Genomic DNA, 14,077 nt, shown 5'->3' with positions numbered 1-14,077 from the left:
ACTCACTCATTGACTTACTCAGGCAACCACAAGTGTTCTTCTGGCATATAACAGATTAAAGAAAATTAAATGTTTCTGATTCCGTATGTGGATGTACCTACTAGAGAATTCCCACCTCGCGCAATTGTCTATGTGGAGTTTGCACATTCTCCCTGTGTCTGCATGGGTTTCCTCCGGGTGTTCTGGTTTCCTCCCACAGTCCAAAGATGTGCAGGTTAGGTGAATTGGCCATGCTAAATTGCCCGTAGTGTTAGAAGAAGGGGTAAATGTAGGGGAATGGGTCTGGGTGGGTTGCTCTTCGGAGGGTCGGTGTGGACTTGTTGGGCCAAAGGGCCTGTTTCCACATTGTAAGTAATCTAGTGTGGGGCAGCACGGTGGCTCAGTGGTTCGCTCTGCTGTGTCACAGCACCAGGGTCCCAGGTTTGATTCCAGCCTTGGACAACTGACTGTGTGGAGTTTGCACATTCTCCCTGTGTCTGCGTGGGTTTCCTCCGGGTACTCAGGTTTCATCCCACAGTCCAAAGATGTGCAGGTCAGGTGAACTGGCCATGCTAAATTGCCTCCAGTGCTAGGTGCATTAGTCAGAGGGGTGTGGGTTACTCTTCGGAAGGTCGGTGTGGACTTGCTGGGCCGAAGGGACTGTTTCCACACTGTAGGGAATCTAATTTGCCAGCTGTAACGTATGACATGTCAAAAATGCAAAGATCAAATTAAAAAATTCTAAAACTGATTCCCTATGAACACAAAGAAATTAAGTACAGGTATTTTTTGTGCTATAGAATTGCACATTCAAAATAATCAAGCTTGCAAAGTTTCATTTTTAATAGTTTTATTTGTAAGGCAATTCTACAAATAAATACACGTCTTCAAAATGGAAGAAAATAAAGCAGGTCTATTGATCACATTAAGCTATGGGCTCAGCACAATATAGAAATAGAATACAATTTTATTCTCAGCATTGCTCACTGGAAGGAGAAGCTGGCACTGGGAAGGCCTCCACACCATTGACTAATAAACTTCAACACATCTTGACACTCTGGGCTATGAGTTGTCTAGAAATAGAATAAAATATTTATATCAATTAAATGGATTGACCACCTTTGCCATATGTATAAATCAAGGTATTTAATTTGAATAGAAAGCATGGGGAAACTTAGCAGGCCTGGTAGCATTTGTAGAGAAAGAAACAGTTAACATTTGAAGTGAAATGACCCTTTGTCAGGCTTGAAATGCTAACTCTGTTTCTTTCTTCAGATACAGCCAGGCCTGATGTTTCTCCAGCAGTTTGTTTTTATTTCAGATTTCCAGCATTTGCAGTTTTGTTCCAATTAAAATTGAATTCTTAATCATTCCTGATTGTTTGCAAATAACCCTTTGCAAATGATTTTGCCTGAATGTCAACTTCTTGTAAATGTTTTTTAAAATATACACCCAATAATGGTCGACAATTGAAAAAGGTCAAATATGTACTTCCATTGTGAAGTGGTTCTGGCTAAAACATTTGTGAAGACATTGGTATAGTGATAATGTCACTGGACAAGGAGTGTAGACACCCAGTCGATCAATCTGCTGACATGGGTTGAAATCCCACCTTGGCAGCAGTTGGAATGTATACTGAATCAATAACTCTGGAATTGAAAGTTAACCTCAACAAAGGTAACCATGATTGTCATAACACCCCATTTGATTTGCTAATGTCCAGTAGGGAAGAAAATCTGTTGTCCCTACTGGACTTAGCCTAGATGTGATTCCACAAACATAGCAAAGTGGTTGACTCTTAACTGTCTTCTGGGCAATTTAAGAACTTTGCAATTCTTTACCTTCACTGCCATAAGAAATTTGTTCCAATCATCTTTGTTTGCTGCTTTTCCAGGTCTTTTGAATTCAATCTTGTTACGAAGCACTGGATAACCTAAGTATGCACAAAATAAATTGCATTCAGTATATGAAAAGTGAATTTTGAGGAAATGTTTGTAGATATATCATGACGTGTAGAGGGATAAAAGGATTCAGGTTTCTGTATGTTTTTAAAAATTAAATATATTTACCCTATAAAACCAAAAGAGTGGGTATGTGTAGCACTGTGACACTAGGCCATTAAAGCTAGAAGATTAGAGGTTCAATTCTATGTGTTGGCTGACCTCATCCAGGATGGCAACAAACAAATAAAACTAGTCTCTAGATACCTTGGGCTAAGGTGGAGCAAGATCCTTAAAGGATAGCATCTGACTTAGTTGTATTGTCTCCCAGACCAAACAGACACAAACAGATATATTGGGAACACCCGATTATTGGATGCATAACAGAGTAGTTAAAAATCACACAACATCAGGTTATAGTCCAACAGTTTATTTGGAAGCACTAGCTTTCAAAGCACTGCTGCTTCTTCAGGTGGTTGTGAAGCAGGACTATAAGACACAGAATTTAAAGCAAAAGATTACAGTGGTACAATGATACATTGAACAAACCTAGATTGTTAAGTCTTTCATCTTTTAGAGTGGATTTGCTGATTTTGATTCTTTAATATGTAAATACATTCTCAAGATAATTTGAGGTTTTATAACAAAAGGTGACATCTGACTAAATGTGTGTACACATGCAGAAGAGAGATAGAGTGAGTGTGTGTATGTGAGCGTGACTGCACATGAGGGAGTGTGTGTTTGCATGTGTGCAGGCTTGGTAAAGTCTGTGATGGGGTATAAGCCTGTGAGAGGGTGTGTGCATAAGTGTGAGTAGGAGAGGTTTGTGTGCGTGTGTATGAAAGAGGGTCTGCATGTGTTTGTGTGTGTGTGTGTGAGAAAATATGTGTGAGTGAGAGTGAGAGAGAGAGAGAGAGAAAAAAAAAATGTCTAGTGCAGTAGGGTCTCCTGTAGTGTGATATGAACCCAAGGTCCTGGTTGAGGCCATCATCATGGGTCTGAACTTGGCTATCAGCCTCTGCTTGGCTACTTTGCATTGTTGCCTGTCCTGAAGTCCACCTTGGAGGTTGGTCACCCAAAGGTCCGAAGCTCGAATGTCCCTGACCGCTGAAGTGATCCCTAACAGGGAGGGAACATCCCTGCCTGGTGATTGTTGTGCAGTGTCCATTTATCCATTGTTGTAATGTCTGCTCAGTCTCATCAATGTATCACACTTCGGGGCATCCTTGCCTGCAGCCTATGAGATAGACAACGTAGGCCAGGTCACATGAGTACCTGCTGCATATATGGTGGGTGGTAGCCCCACATGAATTGGTGGTATTCATATCAACACTTTGACATGTATTGCAGTGGTTGCCATGATAGGGTAGTACTGTGTTGTGGTCGATACTGTCCTGAAGGATGGGCGGTTTGCTGCAAACAATGATCTGTTTAAGGTTTGGTGGTTGTTTAAAGGCAAGAAGTGGAGGTGGAGGCGTAGGAAAGGTCTTGGTGAGGTGCTCATTCTCATCAATAATGTATTGCAGGCTGCAAAGGACATGATTAGATTACTTTACAATGTGGAAACAGGTCCTTCGGCCCAACAAGTCCACACCGACCTGCCGAAGCGCAAACCACCCATACCCCTACATTTACCCCTACATTTACCCCTTACCTAACACTACGGACAATTTAGCATGGCCAATTCACCTGACCTGCACATCTTTGGACGGTGGGAGGAAACTGGAGCACCCGGAGGAAACCCACGCAGACACGGGGAGAATGTGCAAACTCCACACAGTCAGTCGCCTGAGGCGGGAATTGAACCCAGGTCTTTGGCGCTGTGAGGCAACAGTGCTAACCACTGTGCCACCGTGCCGCCCACATGGCGTAGTTTTTCAGCTCCAGGAAGTACTGGACAACGAAGCATACCAAACCTTAAACAAATCACTGTTTGCAGCAAACTGCCCAGGCTTCAGGATAACATTAACCACAACACCATACTGCCTTGCATGGCAACCACTGCAAGACGGATACCACCATTACACACCACCCACCATGTACGTGGCAAATAATCATGTGACTCAGCCTACGTTGTTTATCTCATACACTACAGACAAGGATGCCCCAAGGTATGATACACTGATGAGATTAAGCAGACTCTACGATGATGAATGGACACCATGCAACAATCACCAGGCAGGCGTGTACCCTCCCAGACAGAGAACACCAGCGATCAGGGACATTCAGGCCTCCGACCTTCAGGCGACAAATCTCCAAGGCCGACTTCATGACAGGCAACAACGCAAAGTGGCCAAGCAGAGCCAAGTTCAGTACCCATGAGGATGGCCTCAACCAGGACCTTGGGTTCATGTCACACTACAGGAGACCTACTGCACTATACAGTCTCTATCTCTCTAGTGCACTCACACACACACACGCAGACCATCTTTCATATACGCACACATACACCTTCCACACTTTCACCCTCTCACAGGCTTATACCCGATCACACTCACACACACACTTTACCAAGGCTTGCACATATGCAAACTCTCTCACATGCACTCATGCTCACATTCTCACACTGTCTTTCTCTACTGCACGCACACACACATATACACTTATGGAGTGAATTTGTATTGCAGAATTATATTTGCAGATACATTCTATTTTGCTCAAAAAATGCAGAACCTGCAAGCAGTCAATGCATGTCATATTTGTAATTCCACTTTGGAAATAGAACCAGTCTGACTCAAGATTGGGATACAGACAGACTCTAACCTCACACCTTTAAGATATTGTCTGAGCTCAGGTGTCACCTCTTGTTACAAAACCTTAAATTATCTTGAGAATGTAACTTCAAAGAAGTTATGGGATTTAAAGAACCAAGACCAGCAAATCCATTCTAAAAGATGAAAGACTTAACAATCTAGGTTTGTTCAATGTATCAATGTATCACTGTAATCGTTTGCTATAAATTCTGTGTCTTATGGTCTGCTTCACAACCACCTGAAGAAGAAGCAGTGCTTTGAAAGCTAGTGTTTCTAAATAAACCTGTTGGACTATAACCTGGTGTTGCGTGATTTTTAACTTTGTCCATCCTAGTCCAACACTGGCTCCTCCAAATCATAATAGAATAGTGTTACTGCTTCCCAGAGATATAACATGTATTCTAGAGAAATGAAAAGGTACAGGCATACAGTAATTTTGAAAAAGACTAGAAAAAGTTGGTTGCCATCATCATTGCTGTCACCAAGAAGCAAGAACCTAAGGGCAAGATTACGGTGAAGTCAATTAATCATCCATCATACTATTCACTTTGTACTGATATCCACTAACATACATTGATCATTCAATTCTAAAACATTTTTGGAACAGAGACACAAGTCTAGTTTTCAATATAAACACGATCTACTTTAATTAAATTATAAGGCATAAAAATATGAAGAACTATGAAACATGAAAAATCCAATTAGGCCCAAATCCTCTGAGGGACGTATGCAATTTACATAAAAGACTCTGCTCAACTCATCAGTAGCCATGTAAGATGATCAACTACATGTAATCATTGAAATATACAAAGCTTTATGAAGTTGTTTTCCTGACCCCTTTTCTAATAAATCACAGTTCCAAATAATAATCAAATTCTACCCAGATGCAACAAAAATAAGTTTGTTGAACGCTACAGGTGAATCATCCTGTAGCGTTCAACAATACCAATTCCATAGATAATCTAAATGTATCCTTATTCTTATAATCATGGTGCACGAGTACATGTTGGCCAAGAGTAACCATATTGGCGAGGATGTTAGTGAGCATGCTCAAAGTCAGCATCCACCATATACATGCAGAATGGCAGATCATGACATTAGTCAGCAATCATGTATTGCAACCAAAAGGAATTCTACTCCCTCAATGTCCAGTGGTGTCTGCCCATACAAAATGAACCATGAAAGTCAATGTCTATTACCCGAACAGCAGTCGTGACAACTTCAAATTTGGGGGATTAATACAGGAGACAGAAAATAGAACAAAGAACAAGACAGCTCAGGAACAGACCCTTTCTGACCACAAAGACGGCACTGACTCAAGATGCCTTTCTAAACGTCAAATCTTTTGCCTTTACATGGTCCATATCCCTCTATTCCCTGCCTACTCGTATCTATCAAAATGTTCAAAGACATTGATTATTCTGAACCCAAAAATAATCTAATGATCGATTATAGAATAGATAAACCTGAAGATTAAAACACTTTTGGCCAAGTTGAGGGAGATTTGACTGAAGTCATTTGGAAGTATAGGCCCTCCTGGAAAAAAAGAATATGCTCAGAGCAATTAAGGAAATATATTACCTCACTGAATGGGTGCAGTTTGTGAAAATTCCAGGCCAGTTTGAGTGGAGCTCTGAAGATATTAAAAGACTGAGCAAGTCAAAGCTCTCAAATTGTGTAGTTCATGGGACTACAATTGAGAAAAGGCAGGTAAGTCAAACCTCTAGATTTCATAGGGAAAAAATGTCTGTGTTTTTGAGTTAATATAAAGTGATGGTGTTGGGGAATAGATAAGAATTTGTTTGTCTTGTATCTTGAAAGTTTTCAAACTATGTCTTGTTTTATTTCCTTTGTGAGATAAAGTTATGTTTGATTGTTAAAGCAAAATCTGTAACATTGTGTGCTCATATTTTCATAAAACGACCATCACATTACATCGGAAAAGAACAAAATACGATTTATCAAGCTGAATTTTATTCTGGGATCTTATTTGTCCACTTGTAACATGAGCTGGGATTGCAACTAACATACAAATGCAAGGGCAACATACATACAATGAAAGCCATACTGCCATACAAAGTATGATAAAATGGACCATTGGCATAAGACCATAAGGCAAAGGAGAAGAAATAGGCTTTTCAGCCCACTGAGTCTGCTCTGCCATTCAATCATGGCTGATGTGTTTCTCAATCTCCTGACTTTCTCCTGTAACCCTTGAGCCCCATACCAATCAAAAAAATGATCTCTGCCCTAAATACACTCAATGACTTACCTTCACAGCCCTTTATAGTAACATGTTCGACAGATTAACTACCTCATGGCTGAAGAAATTCCTCCTCATCTCGGTTCTAAAGGGTCGTCCCCTCACTCTGAGTCAGTGTCTCTTAATATCTCTAGTGGAAACTTCTTCTCGATGTCCACTCTATCTAGGCCTCTCTGCATTCTGTAAGTTTGAAACAGATCCTCCCCATATCTTTCTAAACTCCATTAAGCACAGATCCAGAGTCCTCAATTGGTTCTCATATGAGAAGCCCTTCGGGCCCAGGATTATTCTTGTAAACCTCCCCTGGACACTCTCCAAGGGCAACACACCCGATCTTAGACAAGGGGCCTAAAACTGCTCACAATATTCCAAATACAGTCTGATCAGAACCTACAGAGCTTCAGCAGTACATATCTGTTCTGTACTCTAGCCCTCTCAAAATGACTGCCAATATTGCAACTGTTATGAAGTTGAAAGTGTGTATGGTCACTTTAAGAAACTTTTGAGTTGAGAGATTGTGACGGCACATGTGACAAGCTGACAAGTGCAGAGAGTGCTGAGAATTGATAAAATGTAACAATTAGCTTGGGGTTGTGTTTTGATGTTTGAATTTGACCAATTAATTTAAATTATGCCCAGGAAACCAAAATCAATTGAATATGAATTTTATTGTATTGACAACATTGGACCAATGAGAGGGTATGATGTTGGGGTTAAAAAGGGAAGGGCATTTTGGAATTTAGTCACAGCCAACAGCCATCTGAAGAAATAGACATCATGCTCTCAAAAGAAAGCTCTCAGAAGGCAACATTTATGAAAGATACCAAGAAACTGTATACAAAGACATTCACAGAAAAGAAAATAAGACGACGACTCAGGGAAAAGAGAGCAGAATTGGAAGGATGTGAGAAAACAGCAGAATCGAAAGGACGGAAGGAAGGCAGCATTAAAGACTATATGGATTTTCAAAGATTAAGTTGATTTAATGGGAGAAAGTGAGGACTGCAAATGCTGGAGATCAGAGTCAAAATGTGTGGCGCTGGAAAAGCACAGCAGATCAGATAGTATCTGAGGAGCAAAAGAGTTGATATTTTGGGCATAAACCCTTCATCAGGAATGTCTCCGGGGGTTGGAGGGGGCAAAGGGGCTGAGAGATACATGGGAGGGGGTGAGGTTGGGGGAAAGGTAACTTGGAGGGCGATAGGTTGGACTGGAGGGTGGAGCGGATGGGTGGGAAGGAAGATGGCAGGTAGGACAGTTCAAGAGGATAGTGCTGAGTTGGAGGATTGGATCTGGGATAAGGTGGGGAGAGGGGAGATGAGGAAACTGGTAAAATTGACATTGATGTTTAATAATTGTTATTGGAGCAGCATTTTAATAGAGTTGGGGTCAGATAGTAAATTAGTTAAGAAAAAGGGGGCTCAAATTTGTTAATAGTTTTTGTTCAGTTCAATATGAAAATAAATTGTTATTTTTTTCTTTAAACAGTGGAAATCAGAAGTTCTCTTTAACTCACTAACACTTTTAGCAGATTTTAGCACCACTTCTGGCACCTCCTAGGTGCCAGGGTTCGTGATGTCTCTGATCATGCTTTCGGAATCCTTGAGGGGGAGGAGGAGCAGCCCCATTCATGATCCAAATGGGCACCAATGACATAGGTAGGAAGAAAGATAGGGATGTAAGGCAGAAATTCGGGGAGCTAGGGTGGAAGCTTAAAGTTAGGTCAAACAGAGTTGTTATCTCTGGTTTGTTGCCTGCGCTAGCAAGGCGAGGAATAGGGAGAGAGAGGAGTTGAACACATGGCTACAGGGATGGTGCAGGAGGGAGGTTTTTGGATTCCTGGATAATTGGGGCTCTTTCTGGGGTAGGTGGGACCTTTACAAACAGGATGGTCTCACCTGAACCAGAAGGGGGGAAATTTGCCAATGCTCTCTGGGTGGGTTTAAACTAATTTGGCAGGGGCATGGGAACTCAAATTGTAGGTCGAGTATACAGAAGGTTGAGAGTAGTGAGGTCCGAAATAGGGATTCAAGGTTGTACGAGAGCACCGGCAAGGAAGAAGTTGGTTTGAGGTGTGTCTACTTCAACGCCAGGAGCATCCAGAATACGGTGGGTGAACTTGCAGCATGGGTCGGTACCTGGGATTTTGACGTTGTGACCATTTTGGAGACATGGGTGGAGCTGGAACAGGAATGGTTATTGCAGGTTCCAGGATTTCAATGTTTCAGTAGGAACAGAGAAGGTGGTAGAAGATTGTTGGGGGGGGGGTGGTGGTGGTGGTGACGTGGGTCATTGTTACAGTTGCGGTTTGAGGACTCATCTACTGAGATAGAATGGGCTGAGGTTAGAAACAAGAATGGAGAGGTCACCATTTGGGAGTTTTCTATAGACTTCCAATTGGTTCCAGAGGTGTAGAGGAAAGAATAGCAAAGATGATTCCAGATAGGAGCGATAGCAACAGATTAGTTGTTACGGGGACATTTAACTTTCCAAATATTGACTGGGAATACTACAGTTCAAGTACTTTAGATGGGTCAGTTTTTGTCCAAAGTGTGCAGGAACATTTCCTGACACAGTATGTAAACAGGCCAACAAAGAGTGAAGCCACATTAGATTTGGTACTGGGTAACGAACACAGCCAGGTGTTAGATTTGGAGGTAGGTGAGCACTTTGGTGATAGTGACCACAATCTGGTTATGTTTACTTTAGTGATGGAAAGGGATAGGTATATACTGCAGGGCAAGAGTTATAGTTGGGAGAAAGGCAATTACGATGCAATTAGGCATGATTTAGATGGGGAAGGAAACTGCCAGGGATGGGCACAATTGAAATGTGGAGCTTATTCAAGGAACAGCTACTGCGTGTCCTTGATAAGTATGTACCTGTCAGGCAGGGAGGAAGATGTCAAGCGCAGGAGCTGTGGTTTATGAAGGAAGTTGAACCTCTTGTCAAGGGGAAGAAGAAGGCTTATGTTAGGATGAGATGTGAAGGCTCAGTTAAGGCGATTGAGAGTTACAAGTTAGCCAGAAAGACCAAAAGAAAGAGTTAAGAAGAGCCAGGAGGGGACACTGGCATATAGGATCAAGGAAAACCCTAAGGCTCTCTACAGGTATATCAGGAATAAAAAAATGACTAGAGTAAGATTAGGGCCAATCAATGATAGGAGTGGAAAGTTGTGCATGGAGTCAGAGATGATAGGGGAAGTGCTAAATCAATACTTTTCGTCAGTATTCACACTAGAAAAAGACAATGTTGGCGAAGAGAATACTGAGAGAGAGGCTACTAGACTAGATGGGATTGAGGTTCACAAGGAGGTGTTAGCAATTCTGGAAAGTGTAAAAATAGATAAATCCTCTGGGCTGGATGAGATTTATCCCAGACTCTCTGGGAAGCCAGGGGGGAGATTGCAGAGCCTTTGGCTTTGATCTTTATGTTGTCATTGTTTATAGGATTACTGCCAGAAGACTGGAGGATAGCAAATGTTGTTGCCTTGTTCAAGAAGGGTAGTAGAGACAACCCTGATAATTATGGACCAGTGAGCCTTACTTCAATTGGGGGTAAAGTGTCGGGAAAGGTTATAAGAGATAGGGTTTATAGTCATCTAGAAAGAAATAAGTTGATTTAGGGATAGTTAACACAGTTTTGTGAAGGGTAGGTCGTGCCTCACAAACCTTATTGAGTTCTTTGAGAAGGTGACCAAACAGTTGGATGAGGGTAAAGTGGTTGATGTGGTGAATATGGATTTCAGTAAGGTGTTTGATAAGGTTCCCCATGGTAGGCTATTGCACAAAATAGGGAGGCATGGGATTGAGGGAGATTTAGCAATTTGGATTAGAAATTGGTGAGCTGAAAGAAGACAGAGGGTGGTGGTTAGTGAGAAATGTTCACCCTGGAGTTCAGTTACTAGTGGTGTACCACACAGATCTGTTTTGGGGCCATTGCTGTTGTTGTTTTTATAAATTACCTGGAGGAGGGTGTAGAAGGATGGGTTAGTAAATTTGTGGATGAGGCTAAGGTCAGTAGAGTTGTGGGTAGTGCTGAAGGATATTGTAGGTTACAGAGGGATATAGATAAATTGCAGAGCTGGGCTGAGAGGTAGCAAATGGAGTTTAATGTGGACAAGTGTGAGGTGATTCACTTTGGAAGGAGCAACAGGAATAAAGAGAACTGGGCTAATGGTAAGATTTCTGGTAGTGTAGATGAGCAGAGGGACCTCGGTGTTCATGTGCATAGATCCCTGAAAGCTATCAGCCAGGTTGATAAGGTTGTTAAGAAGGCATACAGTGTGTACATTAGTAGAGGGATTGAGTTTCGGAACAGCTGCAGCTCTCTGGTGTAGTCGCACTTGGAGAATTGCATACAGTTCTGGTAACCGCGTTATAGGAAGGATGTGGAAGCTTTGGAAAGAGTTCAGAGGAGATTTACGAGGATGTTGTCTGTTATGAAGGGAAAGTCTTATGAGGAAAAGCTGAGGGACTTGAGGCTGTTTTGTTGGAGAGAAGAAGGTTGAGAGGTGACATAAGATAATCAGAGGGTTAGATAGGATGGATAGTGAGAGCCTTGTTCCTCGGATGGTGATGGCTACCACGAGGAGGTATAGTTTTCGACTGAGAGATATAGAACAGATGCCAGAGGTAGTTTCTTTACTCAGATGGTAGTAGGGGCGTGGAATGCACTGCCTGCAATAATAGTAGACTCGCCAACTTTATGGGCATTTAAATGGTCATTGGATAAACATATGGATGAAAATGGAACATTATAGGTTAGATGGGCTTCAGATTGGTTTCACAGGTCAGCGCCTTATAGTGCTGTAATTTCTATTTTCTATTATGAGGCAAGGCAAGCTTTTCTGGCGTGTGAGTTTTATTTAGCAGAGAGTTTGATGTCTATGTTCTAACACATTTGAACCTGCATATTAACCTTAAGAGAATCTTGAACAAGGAGTCATAAGTTCCTTTGTGCTTTAAATACTGAAAGCCTTCCCCATTTAGAAAATAGTCTATGCCCCATTCTTCCTATAAAACAGCATGACCTCACACTATGACACAATTTCTTCCATCTGCCTCTTCTTTGCCCAATCTCCTAGCCTATCGAAGTTCTTCAGCAACCTCCCCACTTCTTCATCACTACCTCTCCATCCATCCATATTTATGTCACCTGCAAAATTTAGCAACAATGGCCACAGTTCCTTTGTCTGGGTCATTAATGTATAATGTGAATTGTTGTGATCCTGACACGGATCTCTGCAGAACTCTGAGTCACTGACTGCTATCCTGAGAAAAACTCCTTTATCCCTATATTCTGCCTTCTGCCAGTGAGCTAATCCCACTAGCAATGCCAATACCTTGCCTCCAAGATCATGCGTTCTTACCTTATTTAACAGGCTCCTGCATGGCACCTTGTCAAAGGCCTTCTAGAAATCCAAACAGATCACATCCACAGGCTCTCCTCTGTCTAACTTGCTTGTTACAACCTCAAAGAATTCTAACAGATTTGTCAGTTATGACTGTCCCCCGATGAATGTGTGCTGATTCTGCACTATTGTATCATTCAGTTCCAATTACTCTAAAATCTAACCAACAAACGAGGTCAGGGCTAACTGGTCTACTGTTTCCTGTCTTCTGTTTCCCTCCTCCTGAAACAGGGGTATTAAATTAGCCAATTTCCAGTCCTCTGACTTTAGTGATTCCTGAAAGATTACCACAAATGCCTCCATCACCAATGCATGCTGGTACAACCATTCAATATTTTGGAAGCCTGCAGTACTTAGTGCATGTGCCGGGAGTTGAGGCAGTCTGCCCTATATTGCACACATTTGCTATATAGAGGAGATGACTTCTGTAACAGTGATATGATAAGCAGCTGGGGAGAAGGATGAGGAAGGATAGGAAGGAGAAAGGAACACAGACAGTTCCTTTTTGGCAGTCGTCCATGAATAAATCATGCAGCTATAATTGTGCTAAAGCAACCTCCAACTGCCATGATCGACAGTCCCAAATTTTACATTCCTTCTGTTAGTAATATCTGCTCAGGCAAATTCCAACCAAAGTTATAAATCACACTATGCTGTTAAATGCAAAATATCAACTAATCACTCCTGCACACTTCCTAAATAGAGTCACAGAGTCATAGAGACATACAGCATGGAAACAGACCCTTCGGTCCAACCCGTCTATGCCGACCAGATATCCCAACCCAATCTAGCCTCACCTGCCAGCACCCGGCCCATATTCCTCCAAACCCTTCCTATTCATATACCTATCCAAGTGCCTCTTAAATGTTGCAATTGTACCAGCCTCCACCACTTCCACTGGCAGCTCATTCCATACACGTATCACGCTCTGTGTGAAAATGTTGCCCCTTAGGTCTCTTTTATTTCTTTCCCCTCTCACCCTAAACCTATGCCCTCTAGTTCTGGACTCCCCCACCCCAGGGAAAAGACTTTGTCTATGTATCCTATCAATGCCCCTCATGATTTTGTAAACCTCTATAAGGTCACTCCTCAACCTCTGACGTTCCAGGAAAAACAGCCCTAGCCTGTTCAGCCTCTCCCTATAGCTCAAATCCTCCAACCCTGGCAACATCCTTGTAAATCTTTTCTGAACCCTTACAAGTTTCACAACATCTTTCCAATAGGAAGGAGACCAGAATTGCACGCATTATTCCAACAGTGGCCTAACCAATGTCCTGCACATATGCAACATGACCTCCCAACTCTTGTATTCAATACTCTGACCAATAAAAGAAAGCATACCAAACGCCGCCTTCACTATCCTATCTACCTGCGACTCCACTTTCAAGGAGCTATGAACCTGCACTCCAAGGTCTCTTTGTTCAGCAACACGCCCTAGGACCTTACTATTAAGTGTATAAGTCCTTCTAAGATTTGCTTTCCCAAAATGCAGCACCTTGCATTTATCTGAATTAAACTCCACCTGCACCTTCTTAGCCCATTGTCCCATCTGGTCAAGATCCTGTTGTAATCGCTGTTTACTACACCTCCAATTTTGGTGTCATCTGCAAACTTACTAACTTATGCTCACATCCAAATCATTTATGTAAATGACAAAAAGTAGAGGGCCCAGCACCGATCCTTGTGGCGCTCCACTGGTCACAGGCCTCCAGTCTGAAAAACAACCCTC

General features: G+C 42.1%; 1 protein-coding gene across 2 annotated transcripts in view; it reads right to left on the bottom strand.

The window, feature by feature from the left end:
• Positions 1-818: 818 nt before the first annotated feature.
• The window catches only part of ift172 (intraflagellar transport 172), a 291,193-nt gene continuing 277,934 nt past the window's right edge, over positions 819-14,077 (bottom strand). For both annotated transcript variants that reach the window (XM_043682226.2, XM_043682236.2), the window contains 2 exons: positions 1,821-1,912; positions 819-1,052 (listed from right to left, as the gene is read on the bottom strand). In XM_043682226.2, the coding sequence (XP_043538161.1) occupies positions 963-1,052; positions 1,821-1,912 (182 nt within the window). In that variant the 3' untranslated portion in view covers positions 819-962. The remainder of the gene's footprint in view (positions 1,053-1,820; positions 1,913-14,077) is intronic.

The sequence above is a fragment of the Chiloscyllium plagiosum genome, unplaced genomic scaffold (assembly GCF_037043375.1).
Source record: "Chiloscyllium plagiosum isolate Xiang-an unplaced genomic scaffold, Cpla_swu_hap1 HiC_scaffold_3, whole genome shotgun sequence".
NCBI lineage: Eukaryota > Metazoa > Chordata > Chondrichthyes > Orectolobiformes > Hemiscylliidae > Chiloscyllium > Chiloscyllium plagiosum.
This window is presented reverse-complemented; position numbering and strand designations above follow the sequence as displayed.